The following is a 25382-nucleotide window of genomic DNA, read 5'->3' as shown; positions in this document are numbered from 1 at the left end:
TTTGAATATTTTCTCTTTATTTTCACAATGGTCAATTAAAGTGTTTGGAAAAAAATAAAATGTCTTTTCTTGTTTTGAGCCATCTATCCATACACACGAGAAACCTAGATCGATGAGTAACTTGTGTCGCATGCATCCAACTTGTAGCCTTGTTTGTATTGACAGTTGTTAGGGTATCTGGATAAGAAACACGTTCATTTTATGTAACAGCTTAAAACTGACCTTGTAGGATTGGATTTGAACACAGAAATATGGGTTTCCCGCGCAGTGAATCATGCAGAGATGGCCAAGTTAGGCCAGTGTTTACCAGCAGTCAATCTAGCAGGGACTTCAAAAGTGCTGCCCTTTTCGATTTGTTAGAAAAAGAGATGGAGAAAGACGGCGCTAATATGGTAAAAAAGGCGAAGGGAATATACTGCTTCAAGGTTACTGGACCAGGTGGAAAAAGCGGATGCTGGGTGGTGGATGCTAAAAATGGGAGTGGCAGCGTTAAATTTGACCCCAGCGGCAAGGGAGATGTCACCATTGCTATGTCTGATGACGATATGCTCAAGATGGCCATGGGGCAGTTAAATGCCCAACAGGCTTTCTTTTCTGGTAAACTGAAAATAACTGGCAACATGGCATTAGCCCTGAAGTTGCAGCAGTTGATGCCTAAGCCAGGAACGTTTAAGGCGAAGTTGTGAAACTGCCAGTATAACTTAATATACGAAGATTCCGATGATAGCGAGTTGACTGACCTGTCAAGATATATTACTGCACAAAGAAAAGAAAATATTATATAACCACATTGACCAAAGATAGAAGAAAGAAGTGTGGCCCTCTTTTTCACTTACAGTATATTGGCTTATTTTTGTGAAACTTATTTGCTTACACAAAATCAGTGTAATATGAAGAGGTGAAGAATACATACATATAGGCAGGCTTCAGCATGGTTTTAAGTGTTTACTTGTCAAAAAGATTAAACATCAGTGAATATAATATATTTCACAAATTGTACATGTATGTACAGTGGAAAATCATTTCGTATGTAGCTACATTTCATGTTCAAATTTGACATTATAAAGACATGTTTTGGATCATCAAAAGACCAAGAAGACAGCCTTCCACTTCCTCCTTGACAGATGTGGAAGTAATTGCAGACATCTGAGAATCTCATGAGAGGCAGATACCAATCTATTCAGAACTCATTCTTTTACACATATTTTCTTTTGATTTACATGTTTATTGACATAGATAAATTTTGGCTAAAAATGGATTTTTGTGGGGTAAACTGCATTTATCCCATTCTTACTTTTTTTTAGGTTCTTTGTAATAACCTCTTAGGAGATTGTTATAGAGAGTGGCTGTCTATGAAGGTCACATGAGAAAATGGCAGGCACAGAATACTTGTGATAACTGCCCTTTTGGTGGTAGAATAGAATGTATTATATTTCTATGAGTTGTTATACTATGTATTTATTGTAAAATATGAATCTCATACAAAGAGTTGTTATCCCTTTAAAGAAAATTAAATTATATAACATAAAAAAAACCATGTTCTGAAAAAACTTGGCTAAAGAAATTTAAAAACAACTAATTTAACATTAAATTGATTGAACAAAATTGTCCGCAGATAAGTAGTAGGGGCGACCATATAGCCTAAAGTGCATAGTGTAAATTTTATGGCATAAAATTTATAGCATAAAAGGATGGAGTGTTTGATATGATAAATGGTTTGAAAAAGGATCTTTGCATTATCTAAAAATGTATAATTTGATTTTTGATAAGCAATGTATTGTCTGATCATTTCTTTTTTGAAGAATATTTAAGTTTGTTTAGAGTATTCTTTGCTACTGATTAATGTAAATAAACAAATAACAATGTTTTTACAGGAAAGTCATGGCAACACTTTGCCGACTACTACTCAAATATACCAAGTAATTAAAATAAATATTTTCATATTTTCACTTTATTCACTATTTGAGTGCGATTTTCTATAATAAGAAAGCATAGTATCTGAACTAGCAGTCTTGGCACTTAAAATTGCTTACATAAAGATTGCTTGTTTTGAGTAAGTGTCAGCACTCTCTTCAATGAGTTTTAATCCACCTGTTGAATAAAGTATTACAACCAGGAACCTGCTGTCTTTATATCTATCAACATACTGACAACCTCATCACACTATTTGTCTGTCATAAATATGGGACCAGCCCCTGCACTTACTGGGTTTGAAAAATTCTTAGTAATTGCACTTGGTCAAGTCAAGAACCATTGTCTGTATTCTGTATCATACGTTTTCCAGCAATAGTCTCTATCCATTAGTTAATCAATCAATAAAATGTTTATAAAAGCTGCATAGTAAACATTTGTTTGCTGCATATAGTCCCTAACGATGATATAATATAATAAGGATAGCAAACACTCCTTGATGAACATTGTATAATTATATGGCATCTGAATACTGTCCTAATATAAAATCTCTTATGCTTATAGTTATCTTCACGCTCCACCAGAGAGAAATATTCAATAGCACATTGGTGTTCAAGTCAGTGATAAACATTATAAAATTTTCATTATATTTGTAATATTAATATTTAAAAATGTAATATCAGTATTCACAAACAATGCCTCATACCAAGGCACATTTATAAAAAATACATTCTTTAATATCCAGTAAATTGAACTAATTAAAAACAATTATCTCTTATTTTTAACCTATAAAATGATATTTGCTTCCAAAAATCTGTTTGTCAAATGGCACGCGTCACAAACATAAAACTTAAAATAAAGAGACACCAAATTATTACCATCTGAGCAATTCTCATCAAATGTCCAAATTCCTGCTGTATGGAGCTTTTAACAACTATTAATTCGTGATTATAAAAACTGATATGTTTGATATTGTAACGAGTATAAACCCCGTAACAAGCACCTTCAACCAATAAAGTAGACAATATTGGTAACAAAAAAAATTTACATCTTACAATGTCCACGGAATTTCAAAATCTTACTGAGAAACTTGTATTTCAGACAAACTTGAATGACACAAAGTATCAAAATGATGACAGTTTAAATATTTCTGACAAACTAAAATTGTACAGAAAATATCAAAATGACTGCTCAATAAGTTGTTAAGTGTAACATGGAGAGATTAAACTCTTTAACCTCCACGTGGTCACCCACCTAGTGAGGTCCAATTAACTGTTGATTTTGAACTGAAATATAGTATAGATATGATGTACAGAATGCACACTTGTCTGGAAACAAAATGCTGAAACTGATATATATGCTGTTACCCAACATTGTAATCCCATAGCCTGTACCTTATTGATTCATGTTTACTTTACACCTACTGTAATATTAATGCCATAAAGGTGCACTGTACATTGCAACCATTGTTGTTTGATATACATGCTAGCTTGGTCATAGTCATGTTTATCATGCATTTGTGCTTTAAATAATCAAATAAATAAACTTACAAAATATAATCATAATGCATCACATGTAGCTTGGAATAAGTATGTCCATTATATAGTATTGCCTTAGAAATGTTTCCAACCTTCTGCCACCCATGTCAACAGATAAGGAATATTTCTGTCATTGTCAAAAGAAACTGCATCTTTAAGGAAATTTAGGTGCTGAATCACTGCATTTCTATAGCCTTTGCCTAATGACACCACCATTTCATTGGATGATGCACTCTCTGATTCCTCAGTCCCCATTTCCAATGCAGGCAATAGGGGTACTATTGCTTTGACATTATCACAGTGAGGCCGGAAAACAGTGATGACCCTCATGCTTAAACTGTCCACTACTATAATGCATCCCCATGTTGAGCCAACAAACAGCTGACCATCAAGTACTTTCAAGCAGCTAACTTGGCACTGGGCAGCTAAAAAAGATGAATGTTGCTAAAACACAAAGTTCAATGTTCAATTTTACCTACACACAAAAATAAAAAATGAAAAATCTCTCTACTGAAAATCTATCTTTAAATTAGACTCAGAACTTACGGTTTAACTGTCCATCAAACCCTGGAAAACCTCTTAGGCGATCGATCTGTGGAATGACCCTGGATATGTCTGCCTTGGCTGCCAGCTTTTTTTCTTTGCTGTCCCATCGAAACACTGTAGATCCTTTAATAAAATAATATTCAGTCTTTGTCAAATGCAAACCTTTTAATTGCATGCACACACACACACACAAACAAAAAACAACTGAAACTGATAACATCAGTACATTCACACATCAATAACAAAGCAGCATAGCAACATAATGCCTGCCACACATAAGAGCTAACTTCTTATGGAAAATTTCAACTGTGGTAATATCAGCTTTCTTGTAAGGCAAATGACATAATGTACTTTTCTGTAAGCAGAAAGCTCCAGTGAGTCATATTCAGCAAAACACTTATCAATTTTCTATAAAATGTTACTATTTCTATAACAAAGGTAACTCTACATACCTGGATATACATATGACCAGACAGAGGAACTATCAGTGTGGGAGGTTTCTAGGAACAGTACATCCACATACTCCAACATTGGTTCATAATGATTTATGGTCACTGGACTTTCATTGGGCTGGTTCATTTTCAAAACAGATATGACACCCTCACTTTGACCTCCCCACAATTCATGATATCTAAAATGTCAGAAAAATGAAACGTATCTTAAAAAATCAGAACTTTAATTAGAATTAATTAGAATTAAAAACAACATAATTGTGCCATATGCATCACAATTTTTTTTGCTGATACAAAAACAAAAAATAGTGTAAGCCCAATGAATAACACAAATAATTCACAAATGTAATAAAAAGAACTGTAGCAGGTGATCAATTGAATCATAGCAATTTTGAGTTGAAAATACATGTAACTACATAGTATTACCCATCTTCTTGCTTGATGAAAGCACTGCAAAATATATTTCTGTCACTCCCCTGGAACTTGGATGCAGGTAATATGTTGGCCTTAATTCCTTCAGGCATTGCATTCATCTTCTCCATGCTGTAGGTTAATATGGATCCATTACTCAGGCTGACCATGACTTCTGATGACTCGAGTACCATGAAGAAATTGATCACACTTACAGTGGACTTGAGTGTCTCTGGGAGTTTGAAGCGAGCAATTTCTTTGTATGTTTTGGCACTGAAATGATATATAACAATTCAATCACCAATATGTAACTTGTCTGAATAAATTAGTAAACAAGTTGATAAAATCTGTTCTTCACTTTAATAATGAAACTGGGAAACAACAAACCACATTTCTGTGAGTTATTTCCTATAATACAATAAGCTCTGCAGCTAACTTAGAAGACACCTTTGCAAAACAAAAGAAGAAAAAAAATTAAGTAAGCCAACATATTAATTTAAAAGCAGACTTAATCTTAAGGTTTTTTTTAAAGTTACAATATGAAACAACTGAAAAGACAAGAAATCCAAAAGTGAGAAGAATATGAACTAGAGGATCAGAGAGGCGATACCGCCTCCGGATATTGTACCACCAGCTGGAGTAAGCGCATTCGGATGGGTAGTGATTTTCTAGACAATAGGCCGATTGGTTTTCCTTGAAATGTGTTATCAGTGTTGCATATATGCTGACAAAAGAGGAAACCTATGGGCAACACTGGGCATATCTCTGCTTGTTTTGAAGATATGAGGGGCAAGAAAATATTCAAAGTTCAGTTCATGGTGAACAGTAGGTCAAAGGTCAATTTCAAGGTCACAGTTTATGACTGCCTATTCAAGTTCAAAAGTAACTATGGGCATTTCTTTGCCAAGTTTGGAGATATATAGGCCAGAAAACATGCAAAGTACAGTTCATCATAAAAAGTAGGTCAAAGGCCAATTTCAGGATCACAGTTAGATAGCCAGTATATGACTTCCTATTGAAGTTCAATAGAAACTAATGGCGTATCTTTGCCAGTTTAAGAGATATAAGGGCTGGAAATTTTAGTTCATGGTGAAAAGTAGGCCAGAGGCCAATTTCAAGGTCACAGTTAAATTACAAGTATATGTCTTCCCATTCAAGTTCAATAGTAACTATGGGCGTATCTCTGCTAAATTTGTAGTATTTCACATTTTATTTTCACCACTAAATATTGGATGTTGAACTTTTATATATAGTGCAATGCCTAAGCTGTATCGAAAACATAAACACGGACAACACCTCAAGTGTTGCGCTTGACAAGCTCTACAAAATGCAAAAAACAAGAGGTCTCTATCATTAACAGTTCCAGAATTGGAGAGAGTTTTCAGTGTCGGCATCTAATGGCCGCTACTCCCGTAAAAATGCACCAATTGACCCCAAACTCACGAAGATGACAGAAGACCCTCAGGGTAACACCTGTCCATAATATTATAAGTTAGATCTGTGAAATTTCTGAAAATCGGCATAAAATATTAAATTTTTTGCAAAAAATTCCCATTTTTAGAAAATTTTGGCCCGTTTGACCTTGAAATAAAGGTCAAAGGTCAAATCCAAGGGCATATTTGAAATCTCCACATATAACTTTCGGTCAGCCATCTGTAGAAATTTTTCCCATAATTCCTTCGGTATGGGAGATATTTAGCATTGAATTTCCAAAGATTTTGACAAGGGTGCCTTTCGACGAGTGTCATGCCAAGGGCAATGCACCGACTGAGACAAAAATACCCAGGGGTTCAAGTTGAGATTATATGTGACCTAAATCCAAGAGATGGGCACACAGGCCCATGCAGTCTAGGAGAAGAAGCGGTAACGGTGACTTGTATCCCACGACACCCTGCGGAGCCAACGGAGCTTACGGAGCCGGCGGAGCCGGCGGAGCCGTACGAGACGGGTCGGGACTAAAACCATGAGTACCGCCAGCGTAGACGCTGGTGGTACTAATTATTGCTTGTAGTCCTCAATCTTTCTGTCTTTTCAAATTTTTAACTAAATCAAAATCCCTTACCTAAAAATTATTATGGTTCCCTTTTCATCTGCACACCATATCTGGTCCTTGGCAGCATACATACATGATATTGGGAGGCACTTAGAGATAATATTCTGAAAAACAAGAAGAAATAAATCCAATATGGTAAAAATAATCATGAACTATGTCCAAATCACAATAAATCAGTTATGTTAGGTATTTTAAACACAGAAACAACAAATGATGCTGAGTTATAAATTAAAAAGAAACATATATTTCTCAATAAAATCTATACCACAAAAATTTTTAAAAAGTGTGATGAGTTTTTATCAAATGAGTGATGGCTATTTACCTTTCCTTGGACACAAGTATTGTTTTCATATGTCCACACCTGGATGTTTGTGGTACTAGTGGTATTGGCCAAACTGGACATTGCTAACCAGACATCATGTCTCTCAGGCACTGAATTTGTTGACAGTAGGGCTGAAAGAATTTTATTTTCTGTGTGATAACTTTTGCTACCAAACAGAGGCTACCTATGATTTTATAGATTACTGATATTCAGTTTTGGTATGCTGATACACATCATCAGATGTTTTGAGACAAAAATACAGCATCTGATCTTTAAAAAAATTATGGTATATACATGTATATATAAATTTGGAACTTAAAACTAAAAAAAGTTTATATATGGTAATTTTGACAGCAGTTCTGGTGAGGTATACCTTAAAGATTGAGAGAAAAGTGTTGAAATCACCAGGAAAATGTCATGTTTATGTACATAAAGGTCTAATGCTTATGGTGTGACTTTAAACTACCCACCACTGGCTTCCAGCCCTTGTTTCTCTTGATCTGAAAACTCTGAGCAAACTCCACAAGCAGCTGTCACCTCCATCTCACTTTCTGCACTCACGCAGTCCTGAAGGTGACAGAACTCTGGACAGGATGCTATACAGTTGATTTGTTGAGCCGTGGGACGCTGGTGTGGATCATGTGACCAACACTGTCCCATCAGGTCCAACACATGGGTTGGATAGTGAGTTGAATCCTGAAATTACAATTTATGTATTTTTAGAAATATGTAGTATCTTTTTTCTGAGTGGAAATTGCAAAATAAATAAGATAAATCATTAAACATGTTTGCAAATATACACATTAAGAAGAAGAAACATCATTTGCCAAACTATCCCAAGTTATTTCTTACAGCTTCCTCTCTTACTTTTTATTCAAATATTTGCCTACCTTCTCAGTAAGCAGGGGTCGGTTTCCTGCTAGGACATATTCCTGCAGATCAGACTGCTCAATATTTTGATATGGTTTCTTCAGGGCAATTATTTCATACATCACAACTCCAAAGGAATAACAATCCACCTATAATAAAAACATTTTCATAAAATATGAAGTAATGATACAAAGAAAATGTTGTCAATCTTGTAGAATTGGACAAACATGTCACCATGCAAATTTGTTGGAAATAAGTATTCATGAATTATCTATATGGTTGGTCATGGTTCCAAAGTTATTAATTGCTATATAATCACTGAAACATTAGTAAATATTCATATGTACATGTCCTTTCAGCAACATATGTAAGGGTACTACATGGTAATCTGCAACTACAGACTTATTAGACAGGAAACTGAAATATTACCTTAGAGGTATAAACTTCTTCTCCAGCATGCATTAATATTTCTGGTGCAATAAATGCAGGGGTCCCAGCATGTCCTTTGGCAGCATTTGGCAATGCAGCACGGCTTACTCCATAGTCTGTTAGCTTGACATCTACCACTGATTGGGGGTTGTGGATATATGGAGGAGGCATGGACCAAACCAAGACATTCTCTGCTTTCAAATCTCTGTGTATGATATCAATGGAATGCAAGTACTCCACTGCAGAGGAAATCTGTGAAGACAAAGGTATTTGTATAAAATACAATCAAGGTCTCATAATAGTCATTGCAGGATGATGAAAATATATGTCTAAATCTCTTCTCTGAAGTTCTCTTTTTTTTAATTTTAAAATATTTATTAATTGAACTTCTTACCTGCATAATCAATTTCTTCAGCACAAATAATGGCAACCGTGCACCTAGCCTCTTATAGCTCTTAAGACAGTGTTTCAGATTTCCCTGTGGTGCCAGACCCAAGGCTAGACACATTGGTTTCATGCAGACACCCAGCAGGGGAACAATATTTGGGTGATGCAGTATTTGGAGAATACTCAGTTCCTGCCGAGCAGTGCTATAAGCTGTGCAGGAGCAACGAGTGGGATCATGTTCCCACATCCCTATTTGTCTCTACAGACGAAGAGAAATATAACACATAACTAAAATTAAGAGGATGAAATACATTGCACAGGCCATTGAATGTCATGATGATGAAATATGGCACAAGGACATTACATGTATTAGGAGAACAGTATAGCTCTTAAGACAGTGTTTCAGATTTCCCTGTGGTGCCAGACCCAAGGCTAGACACATTGGTTTCATGCAGACACCCAGCAGGGGAACAATATTTGGGTGATGCAGTATTTGGAGAATACTCAGTTCCTGCCGAGCAGTGCTATAAGCTGTGCAGGAGCAACGAGTGGGATCATGTTCCCACATCCCTATTTGTCTCTACAGACGAAGAGAAATATAACACATAACTAAAACTAGAGGATCAGAGAGGCGATACCGCCTCCAAATATTGTACCACCAGCTGGAGCAAGCTCATTCATGTAGACCCCCACATACACAAAATAAGGGACACAGCCACCAGTTTTGTGCTTGACAAGCTGTAAAAATGCAATCAACAAGAATTTTTAAACTATTGCAAAAAATATATATGGTACAATCAAATTTAAGTTCTTCGTAAGGTAGGTCAAGGGTCAATTTCTCTGCCAGTTTTGGAGATAAAAGGGAAGCAAAATTTGCAAAGTTCAGTTTATGGTGAAAAGTAGGTCAAAGGTCAATTTTAAGGTCACATTTAGATTGCCAGTATATGACTTCCTATTCAACTTCAATAGTAACTATGGACCTATCTCTGCCAGTTTTAGAGATAAAAGGGAAGAAAAATTTGCAAAGTTCAGTTCATGGTGAAAAGTAGGTCAAAGGTCAATTTTAAGGTCACATTTAGATTGCCAGTATATGACTTCCTATTCAAGTTCAATAGTAACTACTGACCTATCTCTGCCAGTTTTGGAGATAAAAGGAAAGCAAAATTTGCAAAATTCAGTTCATGGTGTAAAGTAGGTCAAAGGTCAATTTTAAGGTCACATTTAGATTGCCAGTATATGACTTCCTATTCAAGTTCAATAGTAACTATGGACCTATCTCTGCCAGTTTTGGAGATAAAAGGGAAGAAACATTTGCAAAGTTCAGTTCATGGTGAAAAGTAGGTCAAAGGTCAATTTCAAGGTCACATTTAGATTGCCAGTATATGACTTCCTATTCAAGTTCAATAGTAACTATGGACCTATCTCTGCCAGTTTTGGAGATATATGACTTCCTATTCAAGTTCAATAGTAACTACGGACCTATCTCAGCCAGTTTTGGAGATAAAAGGAAAGCAAAATTTGCAAAATTCAGTTCATGGTGTAAAGTAGGTCAAAGGTCAATTTTAAGGTCACATTTAGATTGCCAGTATATGACTTCCTTTTCAAGTTCAATAGTAACTATGGACCTATCTCTGCCAGTTTTGGAGATAAAAGGGAAGAAAAGTTTGCAAAGTTCAGTTCATGGTGAAAAGTAGGTCAAAGGTCAATTTCAAGGTCACATTTAGATTGCCAGTATATGACTTCCTATTCAAGTTCAATAGTAACTATGGACCTATCTCTGCCAGTTTTGGAGATAAAAGGGAAGCAAATTTTGCAAAGTTCAGTTTATGATGAAAAGTAGGTCAAAGGTCAATTTTAAGGTCACATTTAGATTGCCAGTATATGACTTCCTATTCAAGTTCAATAGTAACTACGGACCTATCTCAGCCAGTTTTGGAGATAAAAGGAAAGCAAAATTTGCAAAGTTCAGTTCATGGTGAAAAGTAGGTCAAAGGTCAATTTTAAGGTCACATATAGATTGCCAGTATATGACTTCCTATTCAAGTTCAATAGTAACTATGGACCTATCTCTGCCAGTTTTGGAGATAAAAGGGAAGAAAAATTTGCAAAGTTCAGTTCATGGTGAAAAGTAGGTCAAAGGTCAATTTCAAGGTCACATATAGATTGCCAGTATATGACTTCCTATTCAACTTCAATAGTAACTATAGACCTATCTCTGCCAGTTTTGGAGATATAAGGGACTAAATGTTATAATTTTGGAGTTACCATAATGTGCCTTAAATTTTGTACAGAAAAAATTAATTAAAATAAAGAAAATGTCATTTTGGTCAAAATTCTTGAAATAGGAGGTGCTCTGAAGTTTCAGAAGTTCAAATTTGATGAAATAATGTCATTTTTGAACACAAGTTGTCTGCTTTGCCAAGCCTAATGTTTTATTTTTCCAGAGTTCAAAATTTATTATCCATTACCGTACTGCACATTTTGCTTTTACCACCAATATGTACTTTTTGATACAGCGTAACTCGAAAACAGTATGGAATACAAAAAAACCGAGACCACCTCCAGTGTTGGGCTTTACATGCTCTACAAAATGCAAAAAAGAATGGGTCTCTAGCATTAACGGTTCCCGAATTAGAGACAGTTTTCAGTTTCCGTATCTTATGGCCGCTACTCCCGTGAAAATGCACCGATTGACCCCAAATTCATGGAGATGAAAGATGACCTGAAGGGTAACACTTTCCAATAATATTATTGGTTAAGTCTGTGTGGTGTCTGAATAACAGAGCAAAAAAATTTTTTTTCGATTTTTTTTTGAAAATTTTGGCCCATTTGACCTTGAAGTAAAGGTCAAAGGTCAAATCCAAGGGTATATTTGAAATCTACACATATGACTTTTGGAAAGCCGTCTATAGAAATTTTTCCCATAACTCCTTCCGTAGGGTAGATAATTAGCATTTAATTTTGCCATTTTTAGACAAGGGTGCATTGCAATGAGTGCCACACCCAGACCCCAATACCGACAAAGCCCAAATTTTACGTGGAACGAGTTGAGATTATAGGTGACCTAAATCCATGAGATGGGTACGGGGGGCCTTACCGTCTAGGAGGAGAAGCGGTAACGGTAGCCGTCCGGCGGAGCCGGCGGAGCCGGCGGAACCGGCGGAGCCGGCGGAGCCGGCGGAACGATCCGGACGGGACCGAAACCATGTGTACCGCCAGCGCTAACGCTGGTGGTACAATTAAGAGGATGAAATACATTGCACAGGCCATTGAATGTCATGATGATGAAATATGGCACAAGGACATTACATGTATTAGGAGAACAGTATACATGTAATACTAATAATTCAAATATTTAACTCTTGGTATCATAAATCTATCAAATCATGGATTGCAGCCTGCTCTTACCTTGTAATGCTCCTTCTCTGTATTTGATGCGTCATCCCCAGGGTTCACAGGCTCTAACATCTTCAATGCAGCATTACACACCTTCCCAAGCTGAAAAAATACACACAATCAATGAAACTGTCACTTACAGAATACAACAGTCATCAATATTTTTGCTCTAGAAAAAGCACCCAATAAAATGTATCAGATTTCAAAATATTATCTTATATTTATAATATAACTAAAATTCTAACAAACCTGCCTATAATTCATTCTTAGAAAAACTATTCACACTTCAAATAAACGCTTATGCTATACTTATATTACTGTTGCTATATAAATTTAAGCACCTTGTTTTCAGCTGTTCCTGCAAAAACATTTCCAAAACTTCCTCTGCCCAGGAAATCAGTGTGCTGAATGGCCTTGATCTGATAGTCTTCTCCAAGATCGTCAAACATCTAAGTTAAAAAAGGGCATAGAAATGTCTTGCCAGTTGCAATATATGGTCTGTTCTTTACACATGACAGCATAATTGGCAGCATTCTATAATGTTCTTTAAGAACAATGAGGTACATTGCCACTGAGAACACATCTACAATACACCTACCCAATTTTTTATATATCCTGTGAATTATACACTATCAATATAGTGCAGCAGGATGTCTTACCTGATGACAGGCATATACATATTACATTACCATTTCTTAAAACCCAAACTGTTACTACAGATACATACAGCATGTCACTCACCAAGTCAGGAGCAATATGGGCCACTTTGTCTTGGACAGCTGCATCCATACTGACCAGCACATCATGAGATGGACACTTGATTGGTTTGCTGTGCTGAATCAGCTGTGTAAGGTGCTCAGCCATGTAGCAATAGATAACACCCTCTTGACTCTGTTTCCTACAAAAAAAAAATAATAATAAAATGCAAGAAATGCTCAATACCTGAGGAGACAGACAGACAGACAGACAGACACACAGACACACACACACACCTTCTTCGTAAAAGGAGATTTATGTGACATATAGGCATACAAAATTTAAAAATAGCCAAGCAAATGAGTACAGATAAACGAAAGGAAATATTGATCCATATCAGACATTTTTTTTTTGCTTATTAAAAAAAAATGATACTGACTGCTGTCCAAGGGGCACATTCACTTCATCTGTGACCACAGCCTCTGGTTCTAGTGGTTTAGTTCCCATTGGCCGGGTTAGTCCAACCATTGACCATAAAAACTGTCCATGCTCTGTAGTGGAGGCCTGCTGCTGAGCCTGGTCCATCACACATAATGGGCAAGGGACTATCCTCGTAACAAGGTAGGTGCCCTCAGATGTATGCACAAATCTCACACCTAAAAAAGACGTTTTAATTGGGAAATTAATAAACAATTACAAATTCAGAAAACTATTGGCATATGCATTACTACAAATACATCATATGTAATGAGTTAAGACTACCCAGTTGCTCCACTCAGGTGAGAATAAGGCTTTAAAAAACATGTTTACTTATCATTTCTTCTGCTACATGTTCGTGTACTACATCCAAAAAAATTAAAAAATGTCCAGTGACACCATATTCACCAATGCTTACCTAGGTCAGGATACCAGTCTTCTAGCAGCATATCAATATGATCAACAATCTTTGACAGCATTTTGGCAGCAGCCTTAGGGTTGCATGGCAGATCATAGCTGTCACTTTCAGTTTTCACAACTATGACATCATTGGGAAGGAAAATTTCAAGAATGGACATGCTGGTCACATTCAGATCCTTCCACATGTTGTTTTCACTCTCCCATTTTAGAAAACACTTTCTGAAGTCACAAAGTGTGAATGGCTTTTCTGCGTCAACTTCTTTAACTCGCAGGAGAGTGGTGACAAGGTGGAGCTCCAGACCCGTTTGCCAACAACTCCATTCAGCATGCCCCTTCAAATTATTCACTGCTGGATCAGACCTCAACACATCTGGAATCTTGTACATGTCACATACAATGTTGTACAAAGATCTGTCTCCTAGCAACCTGGTGATAAGGCGTGGCCAAAATCCACTGGGAAAGTAGGTCATAAGATACAGCCGCCGCAGTGAACTTGTAGGGCTGGAAGTGTAAGTGAGAATGCTGGATGGTGTAAGCATCCCTGTGGAGCTTTTCCTTTCCATTGCTGGCTCAGTCTCCTGTTGATCAGTCTTCTGCTCAAACTTTGAATTCATTTCTGCCCTGTTTTCATCACCAGAGGGTGCATAGAAGGTAGATTTCCCTGCATAGATTTCACGTGGCAGCACTGGGGGAACTAAGGATGAGCGTCTGTCTGTAGGCTTCTTGGCAGGTATGAGAGTTGACTTTCTGTTCTCTGTTATTGGAAGCCTCATAGGTATCTAAAAACATGGAAGGGGTATATGTACATGAATATCACGAAAGTTTCATCTGTGCTTAAATTCAGTTGCAACATACACAAAGATAACTTTGAAAAGTTAATGAAAATGTGAACAGATAATCCTAAATAGCTAAAAAAAAAAAAAAAAGGAAAACAACTAAAAACACGATCCAACACGAATTTTAGTGTGGCTCAAGTTGTTAATAGGACACCAATACTTAACCTTGCCAAATTTGCACTGCCATGTACAATACTAATGGGACTTGAAATACAATATTAGCCATCGATAGATAAAAAGTTACCTTAACATCACATATGTCATTTTTCAATTCTTCTTCTGTTGGTAGTAAAGAAGGGATCAGAAGATGTTTATCATCCCAAAGCAGAGCCACCTCAAATTTGTTTAGTAGACCAATGATGTATTCCTTAATGTCTTCAGGTCTGAATGCAGAGTTTCTGAACAAAATCTGAAGATCATCGGTTTGCATAACACCTATTAATGAAAGAATATTTTCATCATGTATCAGATACCTAACAGATAATGATTTGTCCCAAAGAGTGCCCTAAACATATTCCAAAAACACTGGGTGTCATATCTGCTTTTTCCATAAACATAAAACAATTATAAAATTTATGATATAATAAATGCAACAATTATTTTAATACATGACCAAATACATACTGAATTTCAATACTTCATAGCAGACAAAACAAGTTATCTCCAATATAAGGCATGTTTCTTTTTGCTATCTTTGTTATCATTAAAAAGGTAAAAACAAGGCAACTACTATAAGTATATAATCACTTTATTTTAAATCAATGACTTCTTCACAATGCAATAAATAAGTGTCAAGCACTCACCAAACTTAGCCAGACTGTTTATCTCCCTGACAGTGACCACATGGGCCAACATATCACACAGCCACTGGGGATCAAGAAAGTACATATCCCGAAGAGAAACATCATTGTAGTGAAGCAATACACCTGAAAATACAAATACAAACTGGAATGGCAATTTTTTTTTTTTTTTTAATTTTGGTGGCTTATATGTACACTTTCACAAATTTCTACGATCATTATTGGTTCATGAATAATGTGAAGAATTTAACTAAAACATGTTCTGTAAATATCTTTTATATAAGCTTATTTATTATACTACTTTCTGAAAATTCCCCAGTAAGAGCCGACTGCTTACCATTGTCATGTAGGAAATGAGTGGCTTGATTCAGCTCCTGAAGATCACGGAAGGAATGCTTGAACATCTCTTCCATTTTCAGCATTACAAGTGTTCTACAAAATGATCCATAATATATTTTAAAGTATTATTTACATATCATTCAACTAATTTCTTAATCAACTGTTCTACTTTTTAGTTTTTTTAAAGCCAACAATGAATCTCTTTTGTCTAAGTACATATCTAAGGCCGTATACATATTTTTCAAGTATTAGTTGATCTGTAGGACATTAAAACCCCTCATTCTTAAGTTACTCAACATACTTGTACTGATCTGCATGCAGCACTGGGTCTTTATCTTGTCTCTCCCTCTCCTCTGCAAGAGCTCTCACCACATCCTCAAGCTCCAAATATTTGGCAGGGATCTTCTGCTCCAGAAGTTTGTTAGATCTACTACCTAGACATTAAGTAAGATATTATAGGAAATGATTTTGCATGTACCAGTTATGTGGTATCAAAGACCCCATTCTGGTCTGCATAGATCAATCCAACTTTGCTTAACTAAACTGAACTGAATGACACACCTCTTCTTGTTTCCAACATATTCATATTATCACCAACTTTTCTGTATTCTACTTAATGCCAGGACGAGTCTGGTTAATTTGTTGTCTGAACGCACTCAACCAGAGTCCCTCCCAGTTAGATCGATCTATGTAGACCAATGGTGTCTATGGGAATGAAGCCTAATATGTTTAAATGTAATTTTTTACAATTATTATATTGGATATCACGTAGGACCAAAATAAAAAATAATCTAAATTAAAAATCAGATTAGAAGCAGCACAGCCAATGTTACAAAATTATGCAGATTTTAATTATCTTATAAATCTCATAAATGTTTACTGGCTTTAAAAACAATACTTTGCATGGATTTAACCTCTTTGCTTACCTGCATCAGCCAATTCAAACACTTTCTCATGTATCAAATCAACCAATTTCTTGATAGAATCTCTTTTCTTACAGCTGACTTCTATCCTCGCTTTCACTTGGGGCAATCCAGACTTTTCAGGCTCACATATGTTCACAAACTGGTTGTCAATGAGCCTGGTCAAGTCTGGCAGGAAATTATGAGGAAATCTTCTGCTCTTCAGCTCATCCAGGTGAGTCCCAATTATGATCACAGGTGCTCCTGGAGCACGGGCCTTAAGAAAAAAAGTTAATATTCTTAACTTTTCAAATGGTTCATTTTTTTTTCAGATTTTTCCAATAATATTTTTGCTGATATGAAACCAACTTTTCACTTTGAACCAACATATAAAAACTCTATAAGCAAAAATGGTGGTGGGGGGGGGGGGGGGGGGGGTTACCCAAGACTTCAAAAAATCTATGATCTGTAACATATTTCTTTGTTTAAAAACTGGAACACTCTTACCTGTATGTTGATAAGGGATTTACTCATTTGTTCAAACCTAATTAACCCAAACCCAATTATCACATATAATGCCTTCACTATTATGATCAATAAAAAAGTTAACACAGTAACATACAAAGTACACCTTAGAACAAAAGAAATATGTTTGATGAATTAACATTTACCCAAGACTTCAAAAAATCTATGATCTGTAACATATTTCTTTGGCAGTTTAAAAACTGGAACACTCTTACCTGTATGTTGATAAGCCATCTCTTAATTTCACTGACACCTTTCTCTCCATCTGTAATTTTCCACAAGACCAAGTACAGAGAGCGTCTGGTGAGAAAGTACTGGTGGGTGGCATAGTATTCTTTCTAAAATGCAAATGCAAAGTAAAACGTACAAGTAAAAGCTAAACTTGATGTAGAATTAGTAAAATCATTGATGTTATTCACATTACTTTAACTGGCAAAATAAAGAATCCTCCTTTAAATGAACACACTTCCAAAACTACAGTGTACGGTACCTGTCCACCAAAATCCCATGTTTTGAATGACACTTTCTTTCCATTTCTGTCAATGGTGAGGTCCCCTATATCAACTCCCACAGTTGCCACGAATTCCCCCTTGGCATCTTTGTACATAGATGTCACTCCTGTCCTACTCACCCTTGTGCTCCAGTGCTGAAAAGAGAGATAATAAAATTAAAAGATTGTCATATCTTTAAAAGATCTAAATTTGTTAGATTGGTGAAATTTGTTGAAGCTTGTCTTTTCTTTATCCAACAAAGATCTAAAATATAAAATTATTGGTTATATTTGCAAAAATATTTAACCCCATTCATATGGTAGCTATATCATCACATACCTTTGGTGGTGGCTCTTTTGCAGCAAACACTGGCCTAACCTCATTTCTCAAGCAATTGAGCAAAGTTGTCTTTCCAATCTTCTCAGTGCCAACAAACATTAGTTTCATGCGTGCATATGGTTTGGCACTGAAGGACGAGCATTTTATTAATATTACTTGCAATGTCATTGAGATTAAACATCATGAAATTACAAAATTAGGTAATTTGTCCTGAAAATTGAATATAATAATGGACTTAATATAAAAATCCATTCCTCTGACATGCCAAACACAATGCAGAATTTTCATCTTGACCAATAAGTGACTTAAAGTTTTAATAAACATACTCATCCAAGATGGAGCCAAGGAACCCGATGATGTCTGCAGTTCTGATTTTTTGTTCCACCATAACTTGCAGGGGACCAACTAGTACATTTTCCTTTAAATCTAAGTTCCAAAGTTTCTTGAGACGCCCAAGTTGTGGTGGTAACTGGTAAATTAATAAGTGGACAATAAATGTTTTCAAAAAATATTTCTATACCTGTGAGAAAAGTTATTGAAGTAAGCTTTGCAAAATCGTTTGAATTAATAAAAAGATAAGTATGTCCAATACCCTCAGACTAAATTATTCTGATTACATATATACTAACAGTCAACAGGCAGATTTAACAATTCTTCTTTTTTTTTTTATCTTCCAAAAGATTAATGGTTAAGTGATAGCACTTGAAATATTTCATAACACTAACATTTTCATTAAAAAAGCCTACCTCTCTGATACTGTTGTGCCTCAGGTTGAGAGCTGTCAGCTGCATCATAGAGGACAAGGACTTGGGCACATCTATGATTTTGTTGGAACTCAGGTCAAGTTGACTTAGGTTGGGAAATTTGGGAATATACCGCACTTTAGGGGCTTCATGAGAGGTTGGCTGCAATTGATAAGAATACAAATGAAAAGTAGAGTTAATCAAATGACACATGTATCCAATATGTACAAAGGCAATAGATGGTTTTCGGCTTAAACAATAACCAAGAAACCCTCTTCCCCAGAGCTTTAATTTTTCTTTTCTTTATATTAACACATTAAAAAGTTGTCGGCTTACAGTAGAATTTTTTTCTAACACCCAAAAAATGTTTTAACATTTTGAAATAGTTAATTTCAACAGTAGAGTGATGAGTTCTGTATAGTTTACTGTACACAAACTTAAAATTATAGCTATGCATCTTATATTCTCAGTATCTATGCAATCACAAAAATAAGATGTGAGCAGAGATGTGACGATAACTGAACCAAAAGAAATACCATCAATTATACCTATTAGGTGGACAAAAAATAACTGCAATGTTTTAATATAAACACTGTATGTATTATTAAATTATCATTAAAATGATAATACTGTCAACAACACAAACCTGTCCTTCACTGTCAGCTTCTTGATTTTCCTCTTTTTCAGCCACCAAAGTAACCTTGGATATGAAGTTTCCAGCAAGAATAAGTGTCTTAAGAGAATCCAGCTTGTCATGTCTCTGGTGAATACAGTAGTTGGAATTGCTTATAGTGCTCACTGTAGAAGCTGCACGGGCCCGGTTCTTTGATATTCCCCTGAAAAAATTAAAGTATACACAACACATATTAGTATTAAGATCAAAATATGCCACTTTACAAATTAGCCTGAAAAAATAAGTAGAATATACATCAATATCAATTACTTCCATAAAAATAAATACCATCCAAGCATATATTACAATTTTCTGCCAAATTGCTTTACTTACGAAGACTGTCCTGGTCTGCTGTAACATTCAGACATGTCTGACATTGGGGTGGTTTCTTCTTTCTCCTGAATCTTTGCTATATGATTGTTAGACATATCCAGCCATCGTAAAGTTGCAGGAAACTGTCCTGGTGGGGCCATTTCTCTGATTTGGTTCCGAGATAAATTCAACTTTTGAAGAGCTGGTGCTAGACAAGGTAAAACTTCAGGGCACTTTGCAAAAAGGTTACCTGAAAGGTTCAAATCCCTTAACTGAGAATTCTTTCTGGACCTGGAGTCAGTGATGTCCTCAATATCATCAAAGTGCACAGTTGTAGACCAGAGGTTGGAATGGTTGACATGAATCTCTTTGTACCACTTCTTCTCTCCATTTTCCTCTTCAGGAGCAGTGGTTTCTGAAATATCAACATCCATCTGGTGTCCAGTGTCTATTGCAATACTTTCTACATATGTGGAGCTACTCATGTCCTCAGGCACCTTCCTGGGTAAACTTTTCAATTTGTTGTGGGCCAGATTCAGTTCACTTAGCTTGGGGGCACTCCACATCTCCACTGGAAGGTTTTCTAGGTTGTTGTAAGCCACATCCAATTTGGTTAATTCTGGCAATGAAAATAGTTGTACAGGTAACTCAACTAAATTATTGTTATGCAAATGGATTTCACACAGATGAGGACACTGCCAAGGTTCTTGAAGTGGCTTGGAGACTATGGTGGACACAAGTTTACTCAATCTGTTGTGTGAGACATTGAGGATTCTTAGAGACTGGAGTTGGAATATCACAGGTGGCAGGGAGTCAAGATCGTTCTTAGAAACATCAATTCTGCTGATAGCAAATAATGCCACTTGTTTCTGGGTGAAGGTCAGGCGTGGATTGTGGAAATATGATGTGCTGAGCAACCAGGTTTCTTTGATTTCTCTAATGATCTCCAAATCATGCCAATCTATTGCCACAGACACATTGGGAATGCTGACACTGGACTGAGAGTCCATGCTGCGATAATACAACAAATCACTGTCTTCTTTGCAAACAAACTGCATTGCTGCCAGTTTGTTAACATGGTATTCCGTGTCTGGATGACTTCGATGTTTCAGCAATGCAGACACCATTTTGTCTTGATTTGAAATGATGTTGGAAAAGAGAGCTTTGTTGTCAAAGTCTTGGGCACCATGTTTAAGAAGAAGGTCCAGCACACGAATATTAACATTCTCAGAAGCAAGAATTAAAGCTGTGAGTTTTTCATCATTTTTGGTTTGAATATTGATATCTGCACCTGCTGCTAGCAATAAGCTGATGATATCATATGAACCATTCCTGACTGCACAATGCAATGCACATTCACCATTTTTATTGAAGATATCAAGTATCACTGGACAGAATTCTTCTTCCACTGTCTCATCATCGCCTGCACCTTCTTGTGATCCAGTCAAATCTTCTTCTCTCATAGTGCCATCACTTCCGAAGATTCCACTGCTGTCACTTCTTGTCCTAGTGTAGTACTTAACTCTATACTTCAGCAGCTTCTGCACAGTTTTAAAATGCTTGTTATTTGTGGCCACATAAAGAGGAGTTTGCTGCTGCAGATCATTGGCATTGATATTAAAGGCTGCTTTGTAGACCTTGTCACCAGCTTCCATTTCTACCAAACAGTCCTCAGGATAATTAAAATGTAAAAGGAGTGACACCAAAGTGGCACTACCTACTTCTGAAGCCTTGTGAATGGGCAATGAACCATCACTTGAAGGTACACCTGCTAGACTGGGGAAGTGCTGAAAAAAAATTACATTTTAGTTAATATAGCGCAACTTAATTATCTGTTAGGTCATACAAAGAATGGTCACTCTATGACAGACAAAAACTGATGGACTGATTAATGAGAGTGACTGACCCTAACTATGATAAAAATTTTTTTATCATGCCTGTTCTTTTTTTCACAGGAAAAAAACACTGGGCATTGGTGTGGCATGTAGGAGAAATTTACAACTGACTCCCAAAAAACTCTCAATGCTGTTATTTTTATGCTCAAAAATGGAATTAATGGCATATCATTCATAATATAATTTGACTGTATCATATACTTATATTTTATATGTAAGTTTATACCTCTAACAAAAGTTTAGCAATATCCCTGCTCCCAATTTGACATGCAGCATGGAGAGGAGTGGCTCTTGCAACGGGGTCAAGTTCAGCTTCAGCACCATGGGATAGCATTAGTTCTACCATCTGAGGATTGCCACTCATGCATGCACTAAAATACATAGTAAAATTAGCAAAAATACAACACACACTAAAACATAAATTACAATACAAATCAAAACACAAAATTAATTTCAAAAAAGAGGGATCACATTGTCATTTTTTATTAACTTGGACTTGGTATTGTCAGTATATAAAATTATCTGTAAATATGATTTCTTTTTTATCTACAGTAAACAGTGTTAAAGAATTGGAGAATCACTGAACCCATTTTTTCAAATGGTCAAGTGGATAAAATTAATTTTCAAAATAGGAATAAATTCTTTATATTTATAAAATAGTAATAAATATTAAAAAGGTAAAATATGTCATTAATCAAGAGCAAAGGAAGGCAGTGACTTGAAGATCACAATAATAATAATAATAATTATATATATATATATATATATATATATATATATATATATATATATATATATATATATATATATATATTTTTTTTTTTTTTGTAGTCTTTTAAGTGGGAGTTGGCATCAAGTTCATTCTGACAGAGCCTGATGGTGAATTCTTTAAAATTACCTGTATAATAGAGTATGAGAATCAGGTGTGCTGAACCTTTGAAATGATTTAAGATTTTCACCCAGCTCATTCAAAATCTCATTTGTTTTATTCACATCTCCATCTTGGCAATACTTCAGCAAAGCTATGAAAAAATAATATGTCAATTTAAAATTCAATTTCAGAAAATATCTTTAACCCTCTTCTGTTCATCTGTATGATAATGATAATGAACCCAAGATATCAGCAAAACGACTTAAATATTTCTTATGTTCATTTGGTGTTAAGACATCAAATAATTTATATAAGCCTTGACAGACAAATGTGTTATTTTAATCACTGAAGTGATGGACCTTTAAATTCAACATACTCTGAAATTCCTCCTGTTTTCTCTCTCTTCTTCTTTCTACCATGAAAAAATAAATGTTGGGGCATGTATTTACTGTGTACTTCTGGTGCAAGAAATAATAGCTACAAACTAGATTACATCATTACCTTTTGACAGGAAAAAATATATTCAGCATATCAGATTTAAATAAATAACCCATTTTAAAGAGGAATTTGCTCATATACAAATTGACATAAAAAAACATGTCAGTGCTTTACAATACCTGCTTCCAGATTCAGCAGCTGGATACATTCTGTATTGTTATTGACATGAGCCAAAGAAAGAGGCGTGTCACCACTGGCATCTTCCTTCTCAATGTCCGCTCCATGTTCTAGCAGGATCCTCAGGAAATCTGTTTTTCCATCAAGGGCCGCTTGGTGGAGAGGAGTCTAATAAAAACATTTTGGTTCCACATTTTGAAATATATTTCTTAAAATATTCACCAGTTTAAAAATTCAAATATTGTGTCAACAGTCAATGAATCTTTTCAATTTTGTGATTTACATAACTTACCATACAGCCAAATTTTTCACTGCATGCTATGTTTGGATCAGCTAAAAAAAAAAGGAATGGCACTATGAAATTCGCCTAACACTTGTTTTTCAGCTACTGTAACTGATAAAAATGTTCATAATACTGCACATAGTTTCTAGAATAAGTTGCTAATTTCAAAATAATTATCTGCTAAATATGGCTTATCTCATTTGTAATATCTACATGATCAGTGGATGATGACATAGTGAATGATTAACCAGAGATTTGACCAAACATGTGCAACTACTAGCATCTTAAAAAGGGAAATTTCATTTGTTGTAGGACTACATTTATGTGCAAGCTAAAGGCACATTTTTCAATGTTTCTTTGTAGTCTTTAATGTAATCAGTTTAATTTATGTGGATTTTATCATTTTAGATCAAGGCATCAAATCTCTTTGTAGCATCAGTCAAATAGATTAAAAACATCTACTGGTACATGCTGTTGTAAATAATTAATCTTTCAATAACTTTGGTTGTTGAGAATAGTAAGAAATAAAAAATATATCTAAATATTTTTAAAAGAGAAGAAAAAAGCACAAACCAACCTCCTCTTTCTATCAGAATTTTGAAACAATTGAAACTGTTATTGGTTACAGCTGTATGAAGAGCAGTTCTACCAAAGTTGTCCTGGATGTTAATATGCTGGGCTTCTTCACCTTGAAGCAGGCAGTTCATAAGGTCTGAGTTATCATATATGGCAGCTTGGCTCAACATGCGGCCAGGACTATCAAAATCTGGGGTACCATCCCCTTGGTTATTTGCCATCATTTTGACCACTTTGCTGGAAACTAAATTAGAAATAAGGTTTATCAAATTATGTCTAATCTACTCTCACTTAAAATTTCACCTTCAAAAATACTAGTTCACAGGTATATCTATATATGAAATGCATTTCAATGCCTATTTGTATAAAAAACATGGAATAACTTGAAAATACATACAACTATGTCCAGGTGCAAACACTGGACAATAAAATATTTTCGGACATATGTGAGCAATTTCAGCCAGGTTAAAATAGCCACTCTTTAATCTTTCCTCTGTTCTTTTTATTGCAGCATTCTTACATCCTAAAAAAATCGCACATGGTAGGCAGCCAAAATCTTTCTTTTTATTTTCTTTTTTACAAACAAAAGACAACTTCCAAGTTACAATGCACATTGTACTAGTATCAACTCTGGTAACTTTATCATCTAAGAAACTGATATCTCATGGCATGAATTAACAAAATTTTAGTGACTTCTAATCTGCAACTTTCACTTTCCTCCTTCACGCAAAAATAAAATCAATGAAAATGAAAAAGCCAATCGACTCACCTCCAACTTTCAAGTTTACAATCACATGCCAAAACTTTACAACATCATATCTCACTGGTTTTAACCTAAAATGATTGACGATCACTTCCACTTGGGTAGTGCTGTGTTGAAGTGCTTCATCTTACTTTTACACAGTAATCAAAATTTCCCACTCAACCGCAAGTCTTACACTGCAGTTCGAGTAGTACGAGTCAGCTGCTAACCCGGAAGTCTTCTGCATTGGTCAAAATTTATAGGTAGCGCTACAAGCAAGACATCCCGCAGTCTACTTTATACCAAAATTTCTTCATCAGTTGAGAATTAATAGAAAGGAATTTACTCATCTGCTTCTACATTTTATTTTCATTTATTTACATTTGTGCACTTGGCATTAAGAAGCGTTAGCAATGTATTTATTTCATGCTTTTTTTTTCTAGGAGTGGGTCACAGTGGGCTCTCAGTTTCATTTTTAAAACACGGAAAAACGTGGAGCAAAAAATTCGTGCTTCGGAGTAAAAAAGGTATA

The 25382-nt window shown here is 35.5% G+C and overlaps 1 protein-coding gene and 1 pseudogene across 1 annotated transcript; one reads left to right on the top strand and one right to left on the bottom strand.

The window, feature by feature from the left end:
* Positions 1 to 251: 251 nt before the first annotated feature.
* LOC147763977 (sterol carrier protein 2 pseudogene) lies at positions 252 to 686 on the top strand (annotated as a pseudogene).
* Positions 687 to 1535: 849 nt separating this feature from the next.
* On the bottom strand, positions 1536 to 25111 carry LOC106153652 (leucine-rich repeat serine/threonine-protein kinase 1). The gene is made up of 35 exons (XM_087001650.1): positions 24878 to 25111; positions 24110 to 24352; positions 23542 to 23582; positions 23252 to 23417; positions 23011 to 23046; positions 22662 to 22785; positions 21990 to 22134; positions 19890 to 21655; positions 19530 to 19719; positions 18887 to 19045; positions 18467 to 18609; positions 18141 to 18267; positions 17801 to 17956; positions 17526 to 17648; positions 16810 to 17062; positions 16185 to 16317; positions 15882 to 15976; positions 15548 to 15670; positions 14989 to 15179; positions 13907 to 14687; positions 13451 to 13667; positions 13057 to 13213; positions 12657 to 12764; positions 12328 to 12417; positions 9284 to 9499; positions 8927 to 9178; positions 8533 to 8784; positions 8124 to 8252; positions 7704 to 7929; positions 7234 to 7364; positions 6921 to 7015; positions 4874 to 5131; positions 4448 to 4626; positions 3996 to 4118; positions 1536 to 3874 (listed from the first exon to the last, which is right to left on the bottom strand). The coding sequence occupies exons 2-35, from the start codon at positions 24330 to 24332 to the stop codon at positions 3525 to 3527; spliced, it is 7758 nt and encodes a 2585-aa protein (XP_086857776.1). The 5' UTR covers positions 24333 to 24352; positions 24878 to 25111; the 3' UTR covers positions 1536 to 3524.
* Between the last annotated feature and the right edge of the window lie 271 nt (positions 25112 to 25382).

The sequence above is a fragment of the Lingula anatina genome, chromosome 1, assembly GCF_051362555.1.
Source record: "Lingula anatina isolate TDL-2025a chromosome 1, LinAna3.0, whole genome shotgun sequence".
Classification (NCBI taxonomy): domain Eukaryota; kingdom Metazoa; phylum Brachiopoda; class Lingulata; order Lingulida; family Lingulidae; genus Lingula; species Lingula anatina.
Note: the sequence above shows the minus strand (reverse complement) of the source record. Positions and strands in the feature narration are given on the sequence as shown.